Source organism: Sycon ciliatum, chromosome 9 (assembly GCF_964019385.1).
Source record: "Sycon ciliatum chromosome 9, ocSycCili1.1, whole genome shotgun sequence".
NCBI lineage: Eukaryota > Metazoa > Porifera > Calcarea > Leucosolenida > Sycettidae > Sycon > Sycon ciliatum.
In genome coordinates, this window is record NC_088651.1 from 6501752 (window position 1) to 6528184 (window position 26433).

Here is a 26433-nt window from a genome sequence, read left to right on the forward strand (position 1 = left end):
GCTGAGGAAACCTAGTAAGGTTAAAACATCATGCTGTCCTGAGATGAAGTATAATAATTTTGTTTCGTTGCTACCAGATTTGGCTCTATTTTCTCTGAGCTTCGCTCGAAGAGACGAAATAGTTCTGTGCGCAGATGAATAATTGCATGTACATGTATATCATGATTTACCCAATGCTGTAGCCAACAAGCAGTTTCGGCCATACATGTATACACAATTAATGAAGGCCTCATTGTCATTATTTTACTGGCATTGCCAATACTATCCAAATGTTTCCTTGTAATTCGCGAACTGAGCATTAACCGTAGACTGAAATACACTGTATATACACGCAACAATGGGATTATAGTGCACCACCGTGCTCGGAATCTGTGATACTCCAGCACACCAGATGCATTTTCTACTACAACCTATGTATTCAAATTTTTACACACCAGGAACCCAGAGATGAAAAGGCTTTCATCCATTACAATAGTCGAGGGGACAATAAAAGTAAAAAGTCCTAACAATGTGAAAAACTAATATTATGTCTCTTTCCCTCAAAACCAGTTAATATAATATTATACTGTTCTCGCGGGATTACATCCCTCTCTTGAGTAGTGCCCTATCTCGAATAGTGCACCAGTCTCTAAAAGCCAGTAAAAAAAAGCCTTCTCTTAAACAGACCCCCCCCCCCCCACCCCAACTTGTTACCAAGCGCATGGGCAAGATCGGTGTTAAAAACAATATACAGTCGTCCCTCTCTAATCCGGCACTTTATAATCCAGCACCCTCGATAAACCAGCACGATTTTCAGTAGCCAAAATGTGCTCTTCATGCACATTGCAGCAGTAAATCAGATGTGTTAATCCAGCACCCTCCCTAATCCAGCAGATTTTCGTGGCACAAATGGTGCCGGATTATAGAGGGACCACTGTATATATATATAGCAAGCGAGGGTCCCTGGTTCGAGTCCTGGTGGTGACAGTCAATTTTTTCTTCAGACTTTTCCCGTTTGTCTCTTTCCCTCAAACCAGTCAATATATATATATATATATATACTCAATCTGCGGACAGCATGCCATATATATATATATATATATATATATACTCAATCTGCGGACAGCATGCTGTTTCGTTCTTTGTGAACTCGTCAGCCGAAACGTGAAAACGAACGTCGCCGCCGGATTCCTGAGGCTCATTGACCGGCATTTCAGAAACAGCTAGCAAAAAAAGATATTCAATCACAACAACGTCAAAGTTAGCTACTCCTGCCTCCCCAACGTCGCAGCCAAAATCAGCAGCCACAACAAACAACATCTCACGGAAAAAGCCCAGAAAAACCATGTAACTGCAGGAAAAAAAACGGAATGTCCGCTGGATGGCCACTGCCAAGCCACACAAATCGTCTATGAAGCCACCGTAGCCTGCCAGGAGGAACAAAAGGTGTACATCGGCTCGGCAGACACAACATTCAAGCTCCGGTACAACAATCACACTATGTCTTTCCGACACGAGAAACACCGAAAAAAGACCGCACTGTCGGAACACCTGTGGCAGAAGAAGGAAAACAAGGAAGAGTACCACCTTACCTGGCAGATAAAAGACAGGACCAGCTCCTACAACCCTGCAACAAAAAAATGCAAACTCTGCACAACCGAAAAGGCCAGAATCCTAATTGCTGATAAGACCCTGGCACTGAACAAGAGGAGCGAAGTCGTCGCAAAGTGCAGGCACGCAAACAAGTTCCGACTCGTGAACTTCCAAGGAGTCACCTAGAATGACCAATACGCCAAATGCAACGCCCTGCCTACGTATGAGCATGCGTGAACAGCCTGCACACTCTGCCAATTCACACAACATACCCAACACCATATCCAACACATGCACACAGTACAAGTACAGAGCCCTAAACATTGCCACCTGAAGCCTGCTTTTTTTTTTTTTTTTTTTTTTTTTTTTAGCACGGAATATTCTCACCCCTAACTTAGTGCCTTCTTTCGCGCTTGCTGTGTGACTGGGTATATAACCTGTAGTGATCTAGTTGCCCTGTATCAGTTTGTTTCTATTGCCTGATGATTGATTCATTTCATGAAACTCAGAGTTGCAAAGAACGATGATGTATCTCTGGTGAGGACCTGATCGTGCAGTGTATATATATCGTGTCCATGTCACTGCACTGGTGGCTTCAGGATCAAAATCGCAGTTATTGTTGCCATTCCTGTTGGGTCGTAATAGTTCACAGTCAACTTTAGGCTCTTTTCTCTGCCTTCTTTGCTATTATACTTGGTAACGTACATGTTAATGTACCAGCATTGAAAAATAGTGCGCGCTCTTGTAAAGTACTCTCTTTTGACTAGTACCTCATCAGTGATGGCCTAAAAAATTGTTCCACGCGAGTTTGATACTCTACTTGTTTCCAAATGTTTTCAAGTGAACTTTATCATTGACAATTCATCAGTGGCAATTCATTATTCGCAATTCATCCGTGGCAATGCATGAGTGGCAATTTATCAGTGGCAATTCCTTCCGCCATCCAGAATACAAATTCCCATTGATAATTGTCTCATAAAAACGTTTTGTAAACTAGCATTTTTTACGTAGTTCTTACTGCACAATTGGCTTTTTTCATTGACATCTTTTCCATTACTCCCAGTTTTGTACATGAGAAGTCAGTTGGACTGAAGAGATTTTTAAAATATGAAACTTCAAATTCACAATGAGATTATCTGTAATTATAATGTCCCAGAACATGCTCAGATTAGAACCATGTACATGCACATATTAGCGGGTTATTGTAAATTCATTATTGTGCCTGATGGCAATGTGCATGTAGATTAACGTCAGGCCAGGATGATTATTCTATTTAATTCAGGCATGGGTGACTTTATCAAATTCATAAAAGGTTATATCAGGGGAATATATTATTATATGGCAAGTACAATTAGAATATGGCGGTTTAAGGTTTCAAAGGCTTGCCTCAGCCAATACGATCATGAAATCACGAAATTCAAAAAAACAGCCGCATGCATGCCGTAATTATATTCTCAGGCTCTGGGACACGAAATGAATGCATTGCTGCATTCGCACCTTTTCGGTCTAACACAAACTGAAAGTTGAAGACCCTGTGTGTGAACATCCCAATCTCCGCTGTTTCCACAATCGACGGCAGGTAATCATTCAGGGATAACTCTTGATGTGCAACGTCATCTGATCAGATTATTGTGCATGTACGTGTCAGTGTTTCGTTGATATGTGTTCTGAGCATTAGCCAACAAGAAACTCATTTTTTTCTCTGTCTTAGCTCTGCCTCCTTCTCTTTCCTCTCTCTCTCTCTCTCTCTCTCTCTCTCTCTCTCTCTCTCCCTCTCTCTCTCTCTCTCTCTCTCTCTCTGTCTCTCTCTCTCTGTCTCTCTCTCTCTCTGTCTCTGTCTCTCTCTCTCTCAACTCTGTCTCTCTCCCATTTCCTCCCTATCGCCACAGGTTCGCACGTGATTCATGCCGGAGAAAGAGCGCACACACAGTCACATGATATGCAGTGTGGAGGACTTCAAGCCAAACGCAATCCCCATGCCAGGCAACAAGTGCATGGCTATTCCCACTCCAGATTACAGCAGTGCTATGCGTGAGTCCCTACTAACACTGCAATGATGATAGCCCAGAGGATGAGCTCCAACGCCAGTGCAAACACGGCTGCAAAGCGAGTAACTAGTCCGGACCACGCTGCATCGTCGTATCGGCCATTTTCTATATTCTTGTACGTCTGGAATGGAACACAAGATATGTAGGTACAATACAGCATTGGGGGGAATTGAGAGATATTCCGCACTGGCCACAGGTTGGCGTTTCGTGATGTGAATTTTCAAACCCAGCACAATGATCACATGCAGTATGCCCTTTGACTATGCAGTAATAATAATAGCCATTCAGGGTACATCGCTCCACAGTTTAAAAGATCAACGTACTTGTCTGGATAGTGTCAGGGTTTCAAGGGCGTAGATTAGCAAAAACCGTTGTGCATATTGCTGAAGATTCACACATGAGCGGTAATTGCTTACTGCTAGTTCCAAAACTCTTCGTGGATGATATTCAAGGTTTCGAGGACGGTTCACTCACAATGCTTTTTGTCTGCATTCGGAACTATGAACATACCATGCGTTCCCTTAGGTCAGCATTATAAGCTCTTCGCATACTCAATCTGCGGACAGGACTGTTTCGTCCATTGTGGACTCACCAGCGCAGCTTAGAGAAAATGTTTCTAAAAGCAACTAGGTTAAAGTGTGAGTTGAACACCTCAAAAGAAAGGAAGATGATACGCGTGGCATATATGTTCGAAAATGAGGCGCTCGGGAACAAAATATCTTGGGTGTTGACATGCATGCTCCTGGAAAACATCCACATGCAAATTGCGCAGCGATATTCACCTATACTGTGGCATGGTAGGAGTAGTTACTGATACGTGCAATACTTCCCGCGATATTTCATCCTGCAAATTTCTTTGTGCTTCACGGCATCTTTGGATGACCAAAATGGCGCCAGAGATTTACAGAGCCAAATTCAATACGGAGTGCATGAAATTGTGTATGTCGCGAACAAACGTTGTATCCCAGGCTTCTCAGGCCAACATCATTCAATCCAACATCCAAATGTCCACCTCCACATTTTTTTGTTATAGTCCTAGTTCTTCTCGCAGCTCTTTTAGTAGGTATAATATGTACCTACAGTTGGTTAAAGCCCATAATTGGGGAGCCAAAGTTGTAACAATTTTCACAAAGCTTATCGCACTTGTCGCACTCGCTGACTGTGTATGATCTGGTTACGTTGGTGGACAGTTAGTCATAACTCGTAACATTTTGTCTTTCTCCTTTTTTTTACAAAGCTGTGCTGATATAGGACAATGGCTGGACTGAATTGTTGCATTGTCTGGCCACTACTTTGAATGGGGATGAGTGTATCACTGTTCAGACTTGTTTGTTTTGTTTTGTTTTCTATTTCTTCTAGTTTGTTGCCTGTACAGTGTGCTAAACAGGGTCGAACAGGAAATAAAATACCTGAGGGTCGTCAGAAAGGGAGTCGGAGCACTTACCTTGTACAAGAAGTATATGGCCGGTAATGCCATCAGTGGACACAGCAAGGTAGCCAGTAGCACCAGTGGCCAGTACGTGGAACGAACAGAACAGCATGAACTGTGATTACGCTGTGCATCCGCTCCGCATTCAGTCTCACTTTCTCTGGTACGGCTGAGCGATGGAAATGTGTTCCAGGCTGACTGGCGTTTGGTTGGTTTCTCAGCCGTACTATCGTCATTCATAACTGGAGCAGATGTTGGGTATGCCTCTGGCGTGTTTTCCTCTGGGTCGTCTGCTGCCAAATTGAAATGCATCTCTGCCGACAGATCACCACTTTCAGCGTCATTAACGGCAGCATTGCCGGCTTGATCAACTGCGCTCATGTCTTGCACCACGTTGCGATTCGCAGAGATGTCCTGAGTTCCTCGGTCGTCCGAGCATGATATGGCCTGTATCCGCTCGGCCAGATCAGAATCGGGCTCTTTTGTCTTGATTTCGCACTGCACGGCTGGTTCATTGGAAAATACAGTTGATTTTTCCGCAGCTGCCATTGTGAATATTCAGGACCTGAACAGAAAAATATGAAATTTGTCTGGTCTTAGACATTTGTGTGTTGAGCCATTAATCAATGTAGAAAGGAAAGGGACATGGTTGCGAGTTAAGAGTAACTGTCCACCACTGTAAATACATACTATAATTAGACAGAAAGTGCTCCAAATACACGTGTAGGCACAAACTGACAGAGTACTGAGACATTCGACGACCTGACAAGTAGCTCTAGCACATCTCGGGAGCACTCACAAACAGGCTTCCAACTCGGACGGTTCTACGTTAAGTTAAGGAATGACCAAAGAGGGGAAGGTAAGTTGCCCTTCTGTACCTATCGTCGATATCTCTGAACTGCCCAAGTTATGTGGTGTGCTGCTTTGCTGCTTCGAATTATTGTTAGACCGCTTTGTCAAGTGTCTTTTAGTCACGTTATCTTCCAGTAGCAATCGACATTCTGTTTTCCGATGTGACTTGATTTGTGTTTATTTTTGTTGTACTTACCTTCCCCTCTTTCGTCATTCCTTAATTAACCTAGAATCTTCGGAGTCGGAAGGCTGTTGGTTATCGCTCCGTAGATGTGTTGGAGCAATGTGTCAGGTCATCGAATGTCTCAGTACTATGTCAGTTGTATGCTTAGTTGTTGTACTTTCTAACTGTATGAACCAGTATCTAGTATTGTAAAATCTAGTTACAGCTGAGGACAGGTCATGGACAGGTACTATCAACCTGTATCCATGTGTCGCTTTCCTTTCTACTGCCGTGGACAAGGAAATCCAGTCGAATGATTGGAGCTGGCGATCTCAGTGTCTAAAGAACGTTGCATGCGATGAAGCGTCAAACTGAACCCACCACAGACCTGCAGTGACGTGATGTCGTTCATACTTGTAGCTATTATACTAATGCATGTGCACTGACGGCTGCATGGCCAGTGTCCTGGGGCCGCTAGACCGCCGACTGGATTTCCATGCACACAACACTACTTTTGTCTGTTCTCGTTTAGGAGATCAAAAACATGAGATGCCAGGTGTTATGTGAGCATTTTCCGAACTATTTATGCGAGATCATGAGGTCTAGCATGTGGTTTGTTACCACACGGTTACCTCTCGGCAACATTATGTAAACAAATAATACTCAATCTGCGGACAGCATGCTGTTTCGTTCGTTGTGAACTCATCAGCGTAGCACAGAGGAAATGAGGCCGAACCTGATAGCAATGAAAATAAAATTTCCAAAGCCAGATTTAAATCAGGCACCGAACGTACCTTGCCAGAGTGCTCAAACTGACAAGTCAGTGAGCTCTGCGCAATGCAAACAAATAATATAAAGTTTCCGTGAGGTAACCATGCCGTTTCAAACCACATGCTAGACCTCATGATGTCGGTTAAATAGTCCGGAAAATGTTCACATAACACCTGGCATCTGATGTTTTCGACCAGTACCGTCATCAGATGAATTGCCTTCTGTTCACATAGCTACATTGCGTTCCCTTAGGGCTCGGGTAGGTGGTGTAATCGCTGGCCGGAGTGGTGCTGTTTTCTGCACACGCACTCATCATCGTGTTCTTCTTCAAACGGCGACGACCTACTTTAGTGCTCACAAAATTAAACTAAGATCCTTGCGAAAGAAGTCAAAAAGGTGAAAACTCAGCTGCTGTTTATTATTATTTTTTTTTTTTTGACTGTGTAGCTGTGCGCGGGTCTCTGCGTCTTTGGCATTCTTCTTCAGTACGACGTGCCCATCTACATGTATATCTGTGTCCGCGTTCAGAAGGCACACGTGCAGCATACATGTACACTTTTCATCGAACAGCTAGCTTGATCGACCTGCACACAGCCTTGACATCGTTTGGAATGAAGGAATGATTTAGTACGTACGCGTTGAGGTCAAGTCCGGCGAGACCTCACTTGGTACTTTGGCACAATTTTGGGCCACTTCTTTTCAAGTTTCCACCCACTTCCAGTCATCGCAGGGAAAAGCGAAGTACACCATCGCGAGCAAGATCCAAAAGACAAAGAACTCTTCTGGTGACAATCCCACTTTTATTAACAGTTACAGTATCACGGTCAACTGGGTACTCACAGCTCGGAGTGAGAATAACAAGGATGCAGTTCACAGGGTTATGGGCCGTTACACGCCCGATTGGTTGAGAGACTAAACTTCTCTCCCCTGACTCACTTGTGAGGTCTGCATTCGCCACTAAGGTTAACGGGCATAGTGGTGGCCTGCGGATGCGAAGGCTAGTTTGTGTGTTTCTGAACGAACATTCAAGCGATGCCGACGCGCCCCCCCCCGCCCGCCCCCCCCCCGCCCGCCCCCCCCCGCCCCCCCCCCCCGCCCGCCCCCCCCCCCCCCGCCCGCCCCCCGCCCCCCCCCCCCAAGTCATCCGACAACATTACATTATTTTCCGATAATTAACAGCAAACTCAGAATTTCGAAATTTCCCGCCAATATGAATTTGTGTAGAAAGGATATTTTAATAGTTTTGTGCGGCAACGAACATATAGAGTGTAAAAACGTTTCCCAGCGCATAACTCCTATGGGTATTAGAGAATAAGCGCAGGTATTCGGTCACGAATCTTGGCTCACCTTAGAATCATTCGTGGTGGTTATCTGGTAGGTAGTGGTGAGTGCTTGAGCCGCTGGACAACAGGATTCGAGTTTCTATCACACGCGCACAATATCCATGCACTGCTCACGGCGAAATCTAGTAACACACTACCCAGCGCAGAGATAGCGCCGGCAGTCTGTGAGCAGCTTTTCTCATTCAGAACCTGGCCTGATGCACTTTGTGGAAAGGATGACAGCGAACGAACTTCATTTTCAAGAAGCCTTGCTTGGACAGTAAAGACTACCAGTACTAGTGAGACAGATGAACAGATGAACGGTGCAGGCTACACTCACTTCGCAGTCTTCTAGCTTCTAAGAACGCAAGATGAGCTGGCTCTCCACTAGTAGAAGCTAAGCTGCAAGTTGTTCACCTCGGTGTAGTGCAGCCTGCACACACCTACCGGTCGATTTCCCCGCCACACTGTTGCACGGTGAATTGTGCTAGCAGAAACGAGCCTGTGGCGGTCGAGGCGAGGTGCTAAACTCGTACACGCGCATGCCGATGTATGCAGTGGTGGTGGTGGTGGTGACGGTGACGGTGACTGATGTAAGAAAGTCGGATAGGATCGGGAACTCCTGCGCTGACCTATAACCAATAGATTGGGCCTAGGCTATGGACCAGCGGGTTGAGAATCGAATCAGGAGTTGAACGACTAGGTTGTGGCAAGGTTCATGAGATGACGTACACACGCACTGGCAGTGCAGAACTTGCCCTAATTATCAGATGGTCAAGCAAAATTGGCGGAAGGCTGCGCGTGTCCGTTCCCGTCCCTATCTTGCAATGACAATCGGCAGACCCCAGTTAAATTAATTGCCACTGACACGGTCACATTGTGTACACGTATACCGAGTTCTGAATTTTCCACTGTCATTGTATTGTGAATGTTTTCCCACTCTGACTACTGGCTGTTGTGTCAGTTGCATCGTACTGTGCTGGCAACTGAAATCCGACCCTGAGCGGTGCGCTAACATCGCAAAGACCCAACACGGGATTTTAACACTACGACACCGCTACCACTGGAATGTGAACGCGCCGCTCAAGGGGTCGGATTTCAGTTGCCACCCGAGTATTATTCATAGCAGCGATGAGAGTGACTTGAGCCTGGCTATGCCAAATGATCGGTAGCTACTGGTCATTCTAGCAGACCATGTGCAAACCGCGAGCCGCCTAACTGCATGACGTGTACTTTCATAAAACTTCATCTGGTAGTGTTTGATGTTAGCGCCGGAAGGCGGCCTCACAACCCCAGTATGGCAACTTCCCCACCTCAAACCCCCAAAGTCGAAGTGAATACTCCAGTAAGTATACTGGTCGAATCAAAAAAAATGTTTTACGCCAAATGTAGCGCAGCTCACACCCCACATACACTGCTTGGTGTTCACCACTAACTACATCATACATGTAGTTGGACATTTCGAATTACAATTGCACACTAGTCACAGAGTACCGCGCGTCTGGATTCTTGTAACGAAAAGTTTCATGCCAGGTGGCAATCGTCAGACAACTTCACAGAGTACCACGCGTCTGGATTGTTGTAACTAAAAGTTTCATGGCAGATGGCAAACTTTTAGTTACAACAATCCAGACGCGTGGTACTCTGTGACTCGTGTGGAATTACAATTGTTAGTATTTGCCATGGCGACCTCCGTAAGTCCACATAACTGGCTGGGCAGAGTTGGGCTTTTTCTTTTCTTTTTCATTATTATTTGCCATTCAATCACGTCACTTGTTGCTCAAAAAAGAAAAGAATAATGTTCAGTAAGAGATTGAGCGTAGTTCACGCCTTTGTCCGTGTGGGCAGTGAACGTGGTACTGCGTTGTCCACGAGGTCGAATTTTCTCCTCTCCCTTGTATCCACAATACGTGTAACGTTATTTCGGCATTTTCACCGCGTTTTCACTCTTTTTCGCGGTTCGTTCGGGTGTACATTACGCATGTCTCGATACCCATTAAGCAATGCCTATATTACGAACACGTTGTTCATGTGCACCTGGAGCTGTGAGCCTGTGACCCAGCACATTATGGCTGTAGCGTGCACGTGTCGGATGCCGCAGTGCCGGTTTACTGACAATGGTTTCGCCGGTCTTTACCCAGCGCCAGTTGCTGCCCATAGGAATATTTGCCTGAACGGCTAGTGCAGGGTCACATGCACAATATTGCCCAGTGTAGTAGTACACTGTTGCTAAGTGGAAATGCAGGCACATGATGACTTCCGTAGTATAGTCTGACAGTACTTAAAAGTAGCAATAGTAAGCAATGATGGTAGTACGTTACAAAAGGCAACGTTCATGATAAGCCCTATCCACGTGTGACATTAAACGTTGCTTGAAGTAGGAGTGGAAATATGCATGTCAGGTGTATGAGCTGCCAGTTCGCCGTTGGACAATACGGAAGTGCCGATTCACTGCGGAATGACTGGTAGCCGGATAATACATGTACATGTGCCACTGTGTTATGCTTACGCCAACTGTGATTGTAGACCACTGCTCATACATACCACTGCTTGACAACTGCATGCAGTACTACATGAACATGTACAGTGGAACCTGTCTAAGACGACCGCTCAAGGGACCTTCAATATGTGGTCTCTGTCATCAGGTGGTCGCCTTATCCAGGGCCATTTGACTGGAAATAGTATCCCTTAGTCCTGGTTGCAGTGGTCTTCTAGGACAGGTGGTCGCCTTATCCGAGTGGTCGCCTTGACAGGTTTTACTGTACTTGAAGTAGGACTCATTGTAACGATCTACCGCTATACATGTATACTGTAAAACATATAATTTTAGGTGCATTAAAATTTCGGTGTCAGGGACCGGCCAGGTTTCAGGTGTAACGTAGAATTAGGTGACCTGCGTTCCCTTCACATCCAGTGCATACTCTAGTGCCTTTTAGGTGTCATTTAAATTTAGGTGCCTGATTTCTCTACATAAATCACCGAAATTAAAGTTACACCGAAAATTACATGTTTAACAGTACACAGTGAGCAAAGTAGCGCATTGAGCTCAAATTCCCAGATGTGTGTGCGTTTGTGTGAGCTTGTGTGAGTGTGTGTCCCTGTGTGTGTGTGTGTGTGTGTGTATGTGTGTGTGTGCGTGCGTGTGTGTGTGTGTATGTGTGTGTGTATCCCTTATTATCACGGTGAAAACAGGAAACTCCAATTATTTCGTCATGCTTTCAGTTACATACTTGCAAATGGACTTGAATCAAGGGCAAGGGTACGTCAATATACATGTAATTATGCATGCAGGGCAGACAGTAGCACAATACAATCAACTGACTGAGATGCTTGCAGATGTGTTCAGCATGAGCCATTATAATGATGCAATGATAAAGTAACGTGTCGGAATTCTGGTTACCAGAATAACGGATCGAGAATGACTGCGATGCTTTGCGCCTGAGAGAGCCTCGGCAATGAGTCGGCATTGTTTTAGCCAGGTCGCTGTCCAGCATTGAAAGCGGGCTTGGAGGTTTTAGGAGCCTAGCTTTACAAACGGCTCCATGTTGGACAAAATAGTGATAACAGTATCAGCGCTAGTAGTATACCAAGCTTGTGTATGTACAATGTACATGCAGGTGTGTGTGTGCGTGTGTGTGTGTTTGTGCTTCTCCCCTCACTTGAGCCGTATGACTTGGAAGGCTGACTCAGATAATGGGCGCGTTCGATTACATGCATTTCGGTCAATTCCAGAAGTAAGTAGGGGTACCCGAATGTACCGTTCGTTGACAAAAATTCCGACATCAGAATCGACGGAATCCCCCGTCAATTCTGAAGAGTGGGCAGAATTTCTAAAATTCTCGAACTCGAATTGCGCACTCGACGTTCTCGCCATGCTAGGTCCACATGTGCGCGAGGGTGTACCGGAACCCACATGATCCCCCTTTTACGATTTTTACATGTACGTCGAAGTAGTTGTTCATTCATTTGCCGCAATCCGTTCATTCTGTTCTTTCCAGAATTATACATGTAAAACCTGGATCCAGAATGCGTAAACGAATGCGCCCAATGAATGTTTCATGGTGCACATCAGTAGCCTATCAATAACTGGGTATCATACATGAACCACTAGAGAGGTTTTGCAGAGCGAACGTTCGCAATGATTTTCGCGTTCCAGGTTGCGAAAACTATTGCGAACGTTCGCGCGAAATTTGTGTTTTGCATGTTTTTCGCTCCCAGGAATTTTCGCGTGCACTCGCTTGTTTGAGAAGTGGTCGTCATCCGATTATTTTGTTGTTGCGAGTGACGGCACCCTGAGTCATGGCCTGAGACGAGAGCTCTTTGACTACCTTGTCCATGGCCGGAGACTCACAGACAAACGGGTTGGCTTGTGCCGTAATCTGGCGCATCAACACCTGAAATTCAAAAAGACATCGTTGATGTAACCGGCTCTGAGCAGTGAGAAGACGAGCAGGCAGGAGATCGGGGATGGTTCCGGAGATGAAGCAACACGGGCTGCCACAAGTATAGGAAAGCTAGCACCCGCGGACCAAGCCAAGAGTAGAGATCAAGCACAAACATGAGGATTGAGGGTGGCTCACCGCGCACGAACAGTCCACAAAGAGCGAACATTACTGCGAACGTTTGCATGTTTCTCGCTCCAAGAAAATTTCGTGTGCACTCGCTTGTTTTTGAGAAGTGTTCTCCATCCGATTATTAATTTTGTTTGTTGCGAGTGGCGGCACGCGCACCAGGTACCCTGAGTCACGGCCTGAGACGAGAGCTCTTTGACTACGTTGTCCATGGCCGAAGACCCACAGACAAACGGGCCGGGTTGGCTTGTGCCGTAATCTTGCGCATCAACACCTGAGATTCAAAAAGACATCATTGATGTAACCGATTCTGAGCAGTGAGAAGACGAGCAAGCAGGAGATCGGAGATGGTTCTGGAGATGAAACAACACAGGCTGCCAAAACAATCGGAAAGCTAGCACTCGCGGACCAAGCCAAGAGTAGAGATCCAGCACAAACATGAAGATTGAGGGTCGCTCACCGTGCACCAGGCTGAGCTGACCAGCGGTCCGGTCCACAAAGAGCGAAAATTACTGCGAAAGTTTGTTTCGCGTTTCCTGCAACTTTCGCGTTCAAAACTGCGAACGTTCGCACGAAGTTTCGCTTTTCGTGACGTCAAACGAAAATTCGCGCGAACGTTCGCTCTGCAAAACCTCTCTACTCTCTACCCTCAGACACGCTTATGTCTGGCGGTCGCGAGACCTTTGTGCACTGTGAAGTTCGCTGTAAGTTTGTGGCTGGTGCCGCAGTAATGGAGCGCTATAAGTACTGCACCTGTTACACATACATGTAGAGGCGACGGTTTCAAATAGGAAATAGGTTGCAAACCGGAACGGACTCAATATTCACTTTCTCTCTTGGTATTTTGATTAGAAAACATATGTCACAGTGAGACTACGATGTGTTATACTCCGAGCCAAAATTTCATGGCTCTGCGATGACCAGAAGCGCCATATCAAGCAGGTGAGTTTTTGACGTGTTGCTTCGCACTGCGACTTGAGTTTTACGACTTTCGAAAAATCAACTTCTTGTCGCAGGTAAACAGCGGCTCGCCTCTCGACAATAAAGCACCGCATACCAATCAAAACTAATGGAAGCACACACAAGGCTTATTGTTACTCTGTACTGGCCGTCGTGGAGCGATAGCAATTACCTAATTTCAGACCCAGAGCGAATTTGACGGGCACTCTAAAACGTGTCCGGTTTGGAGCCACCTCTGATTTGAACTTTTTTGAAGCGAAAAATTGGGCAACTTGGAGGCAATGGGTCAACACAAAGGAGTGGCTCAGTTCGATTGACTCTGGCCCCAGAGCAAACTTCAACATGCCAGTTTCCTTCCACAAACATATTTCGAGTGAAAAATCAACGTTGATGATCGTTTTGGGTCTATACAAATTTGGCTGTCAAAACGTTCCGGTATCGAGCCGTCTCCTCTACTGGCGGACATGGAAATCCAGTCGATTGACTGGGGCCGGCGCCCTCAGCGCGTACAGAACGCTGCGTGCAGGGCACATGTTGTATTGATCCGATGCGACTAGCGCGCTGCAGCGCATAAAATGCATGTGTGTAGATCTACGAGTGTTGTACCGCTTATCCACGGCTGCATGGCCAGCACCCTGGGGCCGCTAGACGTGCGACCAGATTTCCATGTCCACAACAGTAGAAGTAGAGGTATTTCTATAGCGTTAATTAATTGTATTTGATACCCAGTGATAAAGTGTAAATTCCCCGGAACTCTGTGCACGTAGTGGACAGCGCAAAGTGGAAAATTCGATGGACTTGTCGTGGTACTGTATCAAGCCATCAAGTGGCAATAAGTCGGAAGGAAAGGCGCAAAACTCTCACGAAGAGAGGCGGCACACTTTCTCTCGCCTTAGCTTCTTTGGGATAACGAATTCGACAAAATTTCAATAATAGCAGCAGAAAAGAACCAGGTGACATTGTACAAGTTTTATTTTTGCTAATGGCGCGAGATTAGGCGTTTCCACGGAAACGAAATGTGCATTTAAATGATAGCAGAAAGGGTCAAATTCAGCAGATGTTTCATTGACCGTCCACACCTACATGTACCTTTTTCATGCTCATACGCTTTTCGCGACCACTCCTATGTCGTGACATTCCAAGGAAATGAACCTTCGCGTGAATCTCCTTGGTTTGACAGTTACCATGAAATCACAATGACAGTGACCAATGTCAAGGTGCACATTTCATCCAGCTGCAATCTGCTCTCCTTGCTACACTTGCATGTCCAGTGTACCTGCGGACTTGTTAATTAATACTACTTACATGTATCTACATCTCCCTCTGTACACAAGGCAGAACAACAGAGACCAAAACCATCCTCGCGACTCCGGGTTTGGTCTCTGTTGTTCTGCTTTGTGTAGTATGCTCTGGCCTTGTTAGGGTATTGAGAATTTGCAGCAAGGATCTGACATTGTTTGTCTCCACATGTACCCGTAGATTGTACAGTTGATTTGTACAATATCTCTCTGCACAGTGTTGCGCGTCACATTATTCGCACTAGCACAGTGTATGGCGCAGCACTAGCATGACAAGCAGCCCTGGCTGTATGCACAGTCGAAAACGTGCACTGCTCGCACGCACTTGACATGAGGTGGAACCTAGCGCATGTCTAGATCGTCTGTGGATATGAAGTTTTGCCATCTGGTCACAGCGGTGTTGACAGTTGATGATGACAGATGCGTGCAAGACTTAGTGAGCCAGAGCACCTGATAGGAATGCCAGGCTTGGTACTGAACAGTCACGGGCTATGAACAACACTGCAGCCATAAAAAAACCAGCTAGAACACGGAAAGCTTCGCCGAATTTGATTGTTGCCCTGACCCAATCTGCCATGTCGACAATTCCCTAGAAATCGACTACGATTGTCATATCACCGTGCCAGATATCAGCATGGCATCACAACGGGCGCAATGATACCACATACACTACAACATAAGCATGTTCTACTCGCTACCACTGATCTCACATTCCCAGGTCCTGTATAAAAAAGCGTGTATTGGTAGATACCGTGCCTCGTGGACAAAACATATTTCGTATACAGTAAACACACACTGAATCGCTGCGTGCCCGCTACTACGACTCATGTAATATCGAAATGCACTACAAAAAAAGGGCTGCTTGATACGACACTCAATGAACACCCAGAACACAACGAACGTTGTAGGGAACAACATCACCATTTTTATTGATTGAAGCCTTGCCTCAACGACTGAGTGGGTTGCAAATCTCTTTCATCCGTGTCACGCGAAACATCCTGCCTCCTTGATTCAATTGGAAAGCATCGCGCATGTAGCAGAGCATACCGGAGAGTTGACTAAGGTAACGTTCACTTACTAAAACTCTACTACTATATGTACCGTAAAGTACCGTTGATCCGCCCCCCCCCCCACGCCAAGTCGCTTCCCAGCTTGTTTTTCATGGGGGGGGGGGGGCGGGAATTCGATCAAGGCTGCTTGGTGCAGTGTCGTTGTACGACAATGCGGTGTTGTATCTTTCAGACGCAAACAGGTGAGAAAGGTCAAACTCGACGTACACATTCACACAGACTCTCACACGAATGTTTGTTTGCGCAGTAGAAAGTAGTACGAGGTTGGCTGTATGCATATGGACATGAGTACAGAAAGACGCATAATTTCTCTACCGTATAATTCTGAAGTCGCTTCAGAGACAGAAAAACGAGGGGGGGGCGGGGAATTAGAGTGGGGCGGATCAACGGTACTTTACGGTACATGTACATGTATGTGTAGAAATGTATGTACTAGTAATAAAAAAAGCCGCAGCACCGTAAGCCGGCCCTGAGGGGAGTCACCACTCCGAGTCAGCGAGAGAATGGCTCATTACCAGCTACTGTATCAGCGTGAAATAACCCCATCTCGATCATGCTGGCTCAACTGTTTGCGATAATTATAATCCGCTGGCAACAAACATCCAAACATCCAACTGGCACAGAAAATTCAAATGTGAGAATGGAGCAAAATAAGAGGTTTTTTATGAGGTCCATATGCGTTTACATCCACGTATGAATTCCCCAATTAGAGGCATGAACATTTTATTGACCACAGTAATACGTTTCTCTTCCTTTGTTTCAATAGACGTGTCATTGTCACCGCGACTCTGGTTGTGCAACGTGTGACACTGGACATGGCTGTACGGAATGCTATCCTGGTTTGCACTGTCGTAGTGCTTTCCCCTTGGTTGTGTTCCGTGGCTGATTGTTCTGGACAGGTCGCAAATGGGACAGGTTAGTACTGTTCACTATGACGTCATACCGGCGTCCACCCGCGTCCCCGTGATTTCTCCTATTCGTGAAAGTAATATTAGTTGAAGGAATTTATGGAAAAGAAAAAGGACCAAGGAACCACAGGTTGTGCTCTAATGTCCACTAACACCACCAGTTACTAAACAATCAGCTCATGCGATAACATTGCACGACACTGACCGACGGTACTGACATTCTACAAGTAACTGGCTAACAGCTCTAGCACATCTAGGATGCGCACTCAAACAGAGTTCCAACTTGGAAAGTTCTAAGTTATATGATAACAAAACCTTCCCCTCATTGGTTATCACAATAATAATTATGATAACCAATGAGGGGAAGGTTTTGTTATTATAACTTAGAACTTTGCCCCTCTCGCTTATTGTGTAAAGAGGCTATTCGCTTTAACGTTCGCATCAGTCGCCAGTGGTCAGAGCAATGGCCTTATCACTATATACATGCACATGTGTGTCTACAGCATTGGGTATTATGTACATGTATGTTGAAGCTAGCAACAATGCGTTAGTGCTTGAATAGGCGTGACCATTCTCTGCTCGATTCCTCCCTTTCACTGACTGACTTGATTTTCATTCGGCGGTACTTTTTCCTTTCCTTTTATTTGTGCTTCTGCGGATCAGTTCGCCTTGCATATCAACCCTATGGCCAAGCACACACTGGAATAGTGCAAATATTTTACAATGGACAGTGGGCTGAAATGTGCCGAAGTTACTATCCCAAGGCATGGTCAATTAAAGAGGCAAATGTGGTGTGCCGTCAATTAGGGTAAGTGCAGCGCGCGGAATTGAGCCAGAGTGCAGCTGTGAAAGGGCCTTCATTTGCGTAGCGGCTTGTGATCGGACTGCGGGAATACCAGTGCATGTATTTGTACAATCGTCTGCATAGTAACTGTGACATGATATTTTTATTTGATGTTTCCTTGTGACCAGTTTTCCAAGAGCTATTAAGGCTCTGGACAGTTATGACAGTTTCGACTTCCGGTATAGCAGGGTTAGATTTGATGTAGCATGCAACGGAACTGAAGCAACCCTGACGCAGTGTTCTTATACTATCGACGAATACGGCTACTGTATACTTTCTTCGTCCTCAAGCCCAGGAGTGGAGTGTGGTGAGTAGAATAACCGTTACTTTTGCATGTACATAATAATTATACTTCGAAGTATGTACTAAGTCTTACACATGTACAGGACCTCCCGCTTTAGTACATAATGTCTGGGCCATCAAAATATTTATGATAACGATATTTATCTTTCAATTAAAAATGCAAGAGGTACTGATTCGTCCTGATACCAGTATGGAGTACCCTCAAAAGTCAATACCACATAAAATACTGGCACTTCAACTCGTTTTAGCTCCTTTCTGTCTCGTCATAGTACATGCTTGTGGGAATTGTTATCTCCTGGTAAGGCTCCTCATTTAGAACGTATAAGCCCATCCTAACCAGGATGCCCACCTCATTCCTAGTGATGGTCATTTTATGACCGAAACGTTGAAGCCCTTTCTCAAAGATGCTCGCCACTTTCTTCGCAACTTGTTGTGGCTTTGGAAGAAATCGCAACTTTCGCAACTTCCTTCATTTCACAAACTACATGTACTTCGCATCTTTTCCGCAACTGTTTGCACAGAAGCGCCTTGGAGGAGACCATTGAAATGTCCGTAATGCTCCGCTTCAACAAGAAGCGCTGAAGAATTACATAAAATCATCATTACATGACATTACATGTGCTTCTCATCTGGCAGCACTGAGCATGCCGCTACGTCATGAATGCTGTGCAAAATTCAACAAAAAAAGGACAAGGACCCGTTCCAAGTCTGTTCATTTCCCTAAACATGTTTCACGCTGTGAACATGATGCATTCATATGTACTTCAAAGTACGATTGACTTTACTCAGGCAGTTGTGTTTTCCATTTCCGCTCCTTTATTGGTTGTTTTTGGCATCATAGGCAGGCATAGTGGGATGGTCTAAGACCATGATTGAGAAACAGAGGGTGCCAGGTTCAAGTCCTGCTTGGAAGCGGAAGGATTTTTTCTAGCCGTGCTGCGACCCACAGTTAATTGGGAACTCGTGGCCTGGCACGAGGAAAACATGGATGCAGTGAATGGGATTTTCGGTCTTTGACCACTTGCTGGTGAGCTGATCTACTCACCTCCCACCGCTTTAGGAGCTGCATCTGCGCGTTGATCCTTGAAGGGTGGTGGCGTTCCTACGGATGCGGAAAACCCGGCTTCCAGCCGAGTCTCACGCGAACCGTGAAATTTTTTTTAATTTTGGCATCATTATGCACAAGAACTCGCTCATTTTGAGTTGCGATATTAGCAACTATTGTGCTTTTTTTTTGAAAATATGGATGCGATTTCAGCAACTTTCACTTGTTTTGGCATGTTTGCGAAAAGCATAAGTTGCGAAATATTTTGGCATCTTTGGGAAAGGGCTAGTGATGGAGTATTAGCCAGCGCTGCTCACAAAAGTCACAAGCCACTTCAACTCCTCGTTATTATATCATTGAAAATCTCCAACACGATAGTTCCTTATATACAAATGATCGTACATATTATTATTCTATTAATACAGATAGAATACGTTGTATCGTTCGGCTTTACCATTATGTCTTTGACCTTGGCCGTGCATGGACAAAAAGTATTATCTGCTGCAGAGGGTGCGCTTTCCCCAAATCGGCTAGCCGAAAAATTCGCCAAACGCGAGACATATTTAAAAACCGCTAAGCTTTTCGCCGCTTTTGGAGGGTTCTTTTGAAAATCGCCTATAATCTACCAAAATAGTGTTGCAATGTGCGTTGCTGCCAGCACGACCGCTGGAGCTCTCTCCTTCAGTGCTTGTAGTACTAGTACGTTGAGGTCGCGTGACTCGTGTCATTTGACCTCCTCTCAAACAAACATTAGCCATTAGGAAGATCGTTACTACTGCGAAGTAGTAAAATCCCCAAACCGGCCGGCCGAAAAATTCGCCGAAAACGAGACTTATCAATGGTGAACGGTCTCTGCTGAGATGACGAATACACCGTCGGTCAGGGGTTAGAGCGTCGCTGGCTACAAGCGAGGGTCCTTGGTTCGAGTCCTGGTGGTGACAAATTAATTTTGTCCTCAGACTTTTCCCGTTTGTGTCTATCCCTCAAACCAGTGAATATCAAAAAATCGCTAAGCCTTTCGCCGATTTTGGAGGGTTCATTTGAGAATCGCTGAATATCTACCAAATCTTCCAATATCTCACCAATTTTGAATCCAATACATGTATGCCAACAATTCATGTAGCCGATTTTCCAATATATTCCAATTTTGCAGCCAACTTTTGAACAATCAACTGATTTTGCACCCGAGTATGATTTTAGAGCCGAGCGAAAAGCCGAATAGGTGAAAAATGGGCCGAATTTGGGAAAGCCTAACGGAGGCTGGTGCATGCCAGGGATACCAGAAAGGGTCCTTATACATGTAGCGGTAACGAGTTTATGCAATATCGAATTATGTTGTAACCTTACCCGTACGCAAGAGGTACACAAAAGGAAGTATATAGGGCTGTTTTTTGTTGTAACTCAGAGTTTCATGGCAAAAACCAATCATTGTTGTCTGATGGTTTTTGCCATGAAACTCTGAGTTACAACAAAAAAACAGCCCTATATACTTCCTTTTGTGTACCTCTTGCGTACTACGCTCTGCCCATTCCAGGCATTTGAGCACTATTGCAGGTTAAGGCGCACACCCTCTGTGTAACCTTACCCGTATGCAGTTGTATAGACCACGTTGCGCCAAATGGATTTAAGATTTTCCTAAGGTTGTGTATGTAGTAAACGAACGAGTTATAACGAGGTTGGTATTTAATTCAGAACGTACCTCTTATTGACTAAGGAAGATGTCACTATGAATAGAATATAGACGGGTTACGAGGCCTATGCAGGATATATTGGCCGAGTAAAACACCGAGGTCCCCCGAGGTCTTTAACGAAATCTATATATCCTGTGTAGACCAACTACATGTACGAGGGCTATAATCTATTTATCGTATTCTCCACACAGTAGGTTCTCTTCAAATACGACATATACTTGTAATTTTAGTACCGTAAAGTCCACTGCAAACGCCCACCCATCCTTGAAAGATATGCTGGCCTCTGCGCACTGACCCCATGCACTGTCACTGCTACTGTGCGAAAGTGCATCTCACGTCGCAGTGCGAAGAGCACTTTGCTGCGTTAAACGATGTCCAATTTCCTGATTGTGTTCACTGATGAGTTCGGACAGGTCGAAGTAGTCAATTCTGGATTCTATTCTATGTTTACTATTAGAACCATTTGTCCGAATCGTCCAGAAAAGCGCAGGACAGCTAAACAGCACCGGGAGAGTGCAGGCTTTTCACAATGGCACGTGGGGAAACATAGCAAGCAGCAGCAAAATGATCAGTGAAGCCCAACTCGCTTGTCATCAGTTAGGGTAAGGACTCACCCGGCGGTGAAAATTGCTTCATTTCCATGCCTTCACACACAGAGGTGTGGCTGATTCTGCATTTAAATCGCCATTTGCCAAAATTTAATGGCTCTGGGTTACAACAAATTTGAAGTGTTTCCACTTCCAAGCAGAGCATGTATCTCTTTCAATGGGTAGGATTTAAGATTAACTATCCAACACTGGAACTAGATACTATAATTATACAGTCAGAAAGTGCAAATACTAGACACAAAACTGACAAAGTACTGAGATATTCGACATCCTGACACATAGCTTCAACACGTCTCCGTGGCGCGAACCAAAAGCCTTCCAACTCCACAGGTTCAAGGTTAAGGAAAGACCAAATAGGGGAAGGTAAGTGCAACGAAAACGAGCACAAGCTACAGTCCCACCGGAACAAGGAATGTCGAGTGTTACTGGATGATAACGAGTCCAGTAAGATACTCGACCAAGTGGTCTAACTACAATTCGAAGCAGTAAAGCAGCACACCATCCAACTTTGGTGGCTCAGAAATATCAAAGATAAGTAAAGAAGGGGTAAGCTTCATCGCCCAGTAACAATCGACATTCTTTGTTCATGGGACTGCAGCTTGTGCTCGTTTTTGTTGCGCTTACCTTCCCCTCTTTGGTCTCTCTTTAACATCTTACCTTCCGAGTTGGAAGGCTGTTGGTTAGCGCTACGAAAATATTTTGAAGCTAGGTGTAAAGACGTCGAATGTTCCAATACTCTGTCCGTTTTGTGCCTAGTTGTTGCACTTTCTGACTGTATATTATCTAGTTACAGTGGTGAATAGTTAATCTTAACTCGTATCCATGTGTCCTTTTCCTTTCTACCTCTCTTTCTCAGGTTCTTTAGGGCATTGAACATCACGTTCGAAAGTACAGCAAGTCCTACCCCGGTATACAACCTCAATGGACAGTGTGAGAATTTAACCTCAACAAATCGATGTGTAAGGGACGTTAACAGCACTTGGAGCGGCTCCTATCTCTCCACTATACAGTGCGGTAAGATAAGATCTAGAATCTCTCTAAATCCAGGTTTTTTGAAGTCTTTATTGAAGACAGGGCAAAAAAGTACCAATCTCAAGCTCTTCACAACCATCGTCATCAATTAGTTTTCCGAAATCCACGATTCAATTTTCTGGCATTCTCTTCAAATGAAATGCAAGGCACCAGAACCAACGAACCGTAAGGATGAATAGCATCACTAAGGTGGTAACCCCTATGACTTTAAGTTGATAATTTAACGAAATACTATGCACAAGAGGAGATCGGAAAAAGATGAAAAGAGAGATAGAGGAGGTGGGAAGTGAACAAGAGGGACTAACACACACCTTGCGTAAAAACAAACGCCCATGAGACACTACATTAAGGTAGTTCGGGATACGTTTGCTCCAAAATCACTTTTTCGCAAATCTTGACCAAACCAAGATGGCTGGCTTTGTAGTGTAAATAAAAAAATAGTTTCTTACACTTTCAGATGTGCGAGACCATGAACACGAGCGCGTGAGAAAACAGAGAAGTGACTATTATTATTATTATTAATTCAACATCTCCTGGCTCGTCAGAAGACTGCCAATATATATGAGAAGTCGGGTGGTAGCCAACCACTATCAGAATACACACCAGCACAGCCAGCGTTTTTTCTTGTCTCCCTTTGTGCATAATGTGTCACAAAATTTATCACCTACTTCTTATGTAATTGTAATGGTTACAAGCTAGTTATCCTTACGTTTGAAGAGAATGCCCAAAAACTGGTTCACGGATTTCGAAGTCCTACTTGATAATGCCGTTGGCGAAGACCTTGAGATTTTAAGTTGAAACAAGGTAAACTGTGGGGCACAAGTTATGCGTTAGAGTCCACCAACTAAACCAGGTGTTGAGCAGTCAGACGTGCACAAGGTAGCACCAGACTGACAAGGAGTACTGAGACATTCCACGGCAAGGCATAACTTGTGCTCCACCGTTTTTCTTGTTTCAATATAATATTTTCTTTGGCTCGTCATCTGAGTACCTTGAGATTTGTGGCTAAGCAAAAGAGAGACTGTTATTGACTACACCGAGAATATTGTAAAGCGTGTAAGTGAGAGTACATGTAGCGATAGCCAGGTGTGACTTCGATAGATGGCACAGCATAGCAAGTAGCAACGCGAGAGGGCCCTGGGGCATTCATTCCCTCCACTCACTTACCACACAGCACAGCACCTCATCGTTGGCACGTCACAGCCATTCTCTAGTTTCCATGCTGAGGAGATAGTAATGTTATCAAACTATAAAGAGTATAAAGGCCGTAGACATCACCACGCTACATTCACTGTAGCACTTGTTCAAGCTGTAAATATGTATTTTGCCAGAATCGATTTCCTCGTTCCTCTCATCAGTAGAAAAATACGGAACGAAAGATACCAATCAAATAGAAGTGAAGGAAGTCCTGACTGTCTTATTGTGTATGATGACTCTCATTTTTCCGTACTGTGTAGTGCCCGTTATTTCCAGCATTTGAACGTTCTTGAGGCAGTTTGTATACATATTCATAAGCCAGGTTTGTGTAAGCAGAAAGATCACGTTGTTGCACTCAGGATATATTCGTAGGTTGGCACTTCGTTCAGTTCCTTCTCAACTTTGGATATGTAATTTGGTACCTTTTTGAGTTTTATTGCAGTTGTATTTCTGAAGTACAATGATTTTATGTGGCATTTCTAGCACATTCTAGATGTATTACTTAACTTTAGTTTCATTGGTTGATTATTAGTTCAGTATTTTTCCACTGATGATCGGACCACGAAATTCGATTCTGGAAAAATACATATTTACTGCTTGAACAAGTATTATGCAGCGTGGTGATATCTGCGGTCTCTATACTCTTTTTAGCTTTGATAGTGTGAAGACACTCAAACAATATTTAACGTGGACTTCATGCGCAAGGAAAGTATGTGACCATCATCGACTTACATGTATATAGCCCATTTATTTAGGGCTGCGCTTGGGTTAGATATTTCAGCAGCTTTGGATGCCATTGCTGAGGGCGTTCTTCGAACCTACCATCGTTTTAGTCCTGTTTTCTCAAATTGTCTCTGTGCCTGTGATAACAAACTTAAAGATCCTTCTGTTGTACAACTTGCTGGAGATCCAAATGGTTTTAAATGGAAAGGCCGCGTGGAAGTACGAACGAAGGGACAATGGGTTAGAGTTTGTGGTTTGACAGGCTGGACCCTCACTGAAGCCAATGTTATCTGCAGAGATCTGGGGTAAGCTATGTACAGTGTATGTGCGGCCTAGCTTTGTCAAAAGATCAATCGAGGTAGTGCACTGCCTGAAAAGAGAAGCAAATGCCAACCGCACCAGGACTCGAACCCAGGACCTTGCTTGTCATAAGCAATGCTCTAACCATCGGAGTTGCAGGACGAGACCGAACCTCGCAGGCGTTGTCAGGTTGTTTCACTCCAAAGGCAGCTCACATTGACAACCACCTGAATCATATGACAATAGCTCAGATGGCTAGAGCATTGCTCGTGACAGGCACGGTCCCAAGTTCGAGTCCTGGAAGGGTTGGCATTTGTTCTCTTTTTGAGGCAGTTCCCTTCCCCTACTGATCCTTTTAAATTTGCAATTCTTCCCGTCCTTTCAAGCTATATCAGTAAAGCATTCATCATACTTCAAGTACACACCCGAGCATACCTATGTTATTTCTGTAACTTAGAACCATCCAAGCTGGTAGAATAGTGGAGTGCGCCGCCACGACATGCTACAGCTGATTGCCAGGTAGCTGTAGAACGTCTGTACTGTTGGTCAGTGTCGTGCAATGTTATCGCATGAGCTGATTGTAAAGTAACTGTTGGTGGTAGGGGACATTCTAGCGTAACTTGTAGCTCCTCGATCCACTTTTCTTCCTATCAAGTAATCCTTGGGCCATGCTTGCGCATATTTTCGCATATTTTGGTCCTTTTGACACAAGGTCGCATAAAGTAGCAAATCTAGCATATTGTACCAAATGTAGCATATTTTGCTTCAAGGAGCAACGAATTCGCATAATTATAGGTCAGATTGCGGGTGCCCAAGTTAATTGGGAACTCGTAGCCTGGCACGAGGAAAACATGGATGCAGTGAATGGGATTTTCGGTCTTTGACCACATGCTGGTGAGCTGATCTACTCACCTCCCACCGCTTTAGGAGCTGCATCTGCGCCTTGATCCTTGAAGGGTGGTGATGTTCTTACGGATGCGGAAAACTCGGCCTCTATATAGAGAAACCGAGTCTGACGCGAACCGTGAATTTTTTTGCGGAAATGGACAAGGAAACTTACCACGGCACGCTCGGTCAGTGAACACTTCCAAACTTAGCCCGAAGGAAAAATGCTCATCCAAACACGGGCGAAAATTTGACCCCAGAAGAGCGTGTCCGCGATTCAAGGTCGCATAAAGTAGCAAATCTAGCATATTGTACCATATGTAGCGTATTTTGCTACGAGGAGCAAAGAATTCGCATAATTATCACTGATATCAGTTCATATTTCGAGCATATTTCGAGCATATTTTGAGCATATTTTTCTGCTTTTGTGTGATTTCGAAGCATATTTTGAAGCAAGTGGCCAATATGCGAAAAGCATAATATGCGAAATTGTTGAGCATATTTGGGCCCTCCCTATATACCCTTGGCCTTGGCTCTCCAACTGAGTGTAACTATTAGCACACCTGATGGGCCGTCCTTACCAGTGTCTGCTCTAGGATTGTAGGACAGCCGGGTACACGTGTACCTGGCGCAACCATTTCAACCGGGTTGGAGCCGGGTACACATGTACCTGGCGCTAGGCCTTGACAGATTATGCTGGCATAATTTTTCGCATACTTCCTACCAAAATCGAATAATCGCATAATTCGAGGCAAATTGCATACGAATCGCATAAAATTGGAATAATCCACCTGTTCGCATCAAATTCCATACAGTTGTACATGTTCTACAAGTACAAGTA

The 26433-nt window shown here is 44.8% G+C and overlaps 2 protein-coding genes across 2 annotated transcripts in view; one reads left to right on the top strand and one right to left on the bottom strand.

Moving 5' to 3' along the window:
* Positions 1-1143: 1143 nt before the first annotated feature.
* LOC135824870 (uncharacterized) lies at positions 1144-8698 on the bottom strand. The gene is made up of 4 exons (XM_065337596.1): positions 8183-8698; positions 5065-5614; positions 3620-3741; positions 1144-1530 (listed from the first exon to the last, which is right to left on the bottom strand). Exons 2-4 carry the CDS (start codon positions 5596-5598, stop codon positions 1473-1475), a joined length of 714 nt encoding a protein of 237 aa, XP_065193668.1. The 5' UTR covers positions 5599-5614; positions 8183-8698; the 3' UTR covers positions 1144-1472.
* Positions 8699-15874: 7176 nt separating this feature from the next.
* Positions 15875-26433, top strand: part of LOC135825239 (uncharacterized) — a 90362-nt gene continuing 79803 nt past the window's right edge. Inside the window, exons 1-7 of the mRNA XM_065337975.1 lie at positions 15875-16049; positions 16823-16971; positions 17628-17772; positions 17937-18115; positions 21305-21449; positions 22312-22469; positions 24565-24712. Of these exons, the coding sequence (XP_065194047.1) occupies positions 16872-16971; positions 17628-17772; positions 17937-18115; positions 21305-21449; positions 22312-22469; positions 24565-24712 (875 nt within the window). The 5' untranslated portion in view covers positions 15875-16049; positions 16823-16871. The remainder of the gene's footprint in view (positions 16050-16822; positions 16972-17627; positions 17773-17936; positions 18116-21304; positions 21450-22311; positions 22470-24564; positions 24713-26433) is intronic.

Bases quoted from the DNA above. Each gene is read 5' to 3' on its own strand.
- LOC135824870 (XM_065337596.1), bottom strand. From the start codon at position 5,598: ATGGCAGCTGCGGAAAAATCAACTGTATTTTCCAATGAACCAGCCGTG. The intron at 3,742-5,064 runs GTAAGTGCTCCG...GTTCCATTCCAG, and splicing joins CCATATACTTCTTGTACAAG to ACGTACAAGAATATAGAAAA. The intron at 1,531-3,619 runs GTTAGTAGGGAC...CTTCTGCCACAG, and splicing joins TGGGCTATCATCATTGCAGT to GTGTTCCGACAGTGCGGTCT.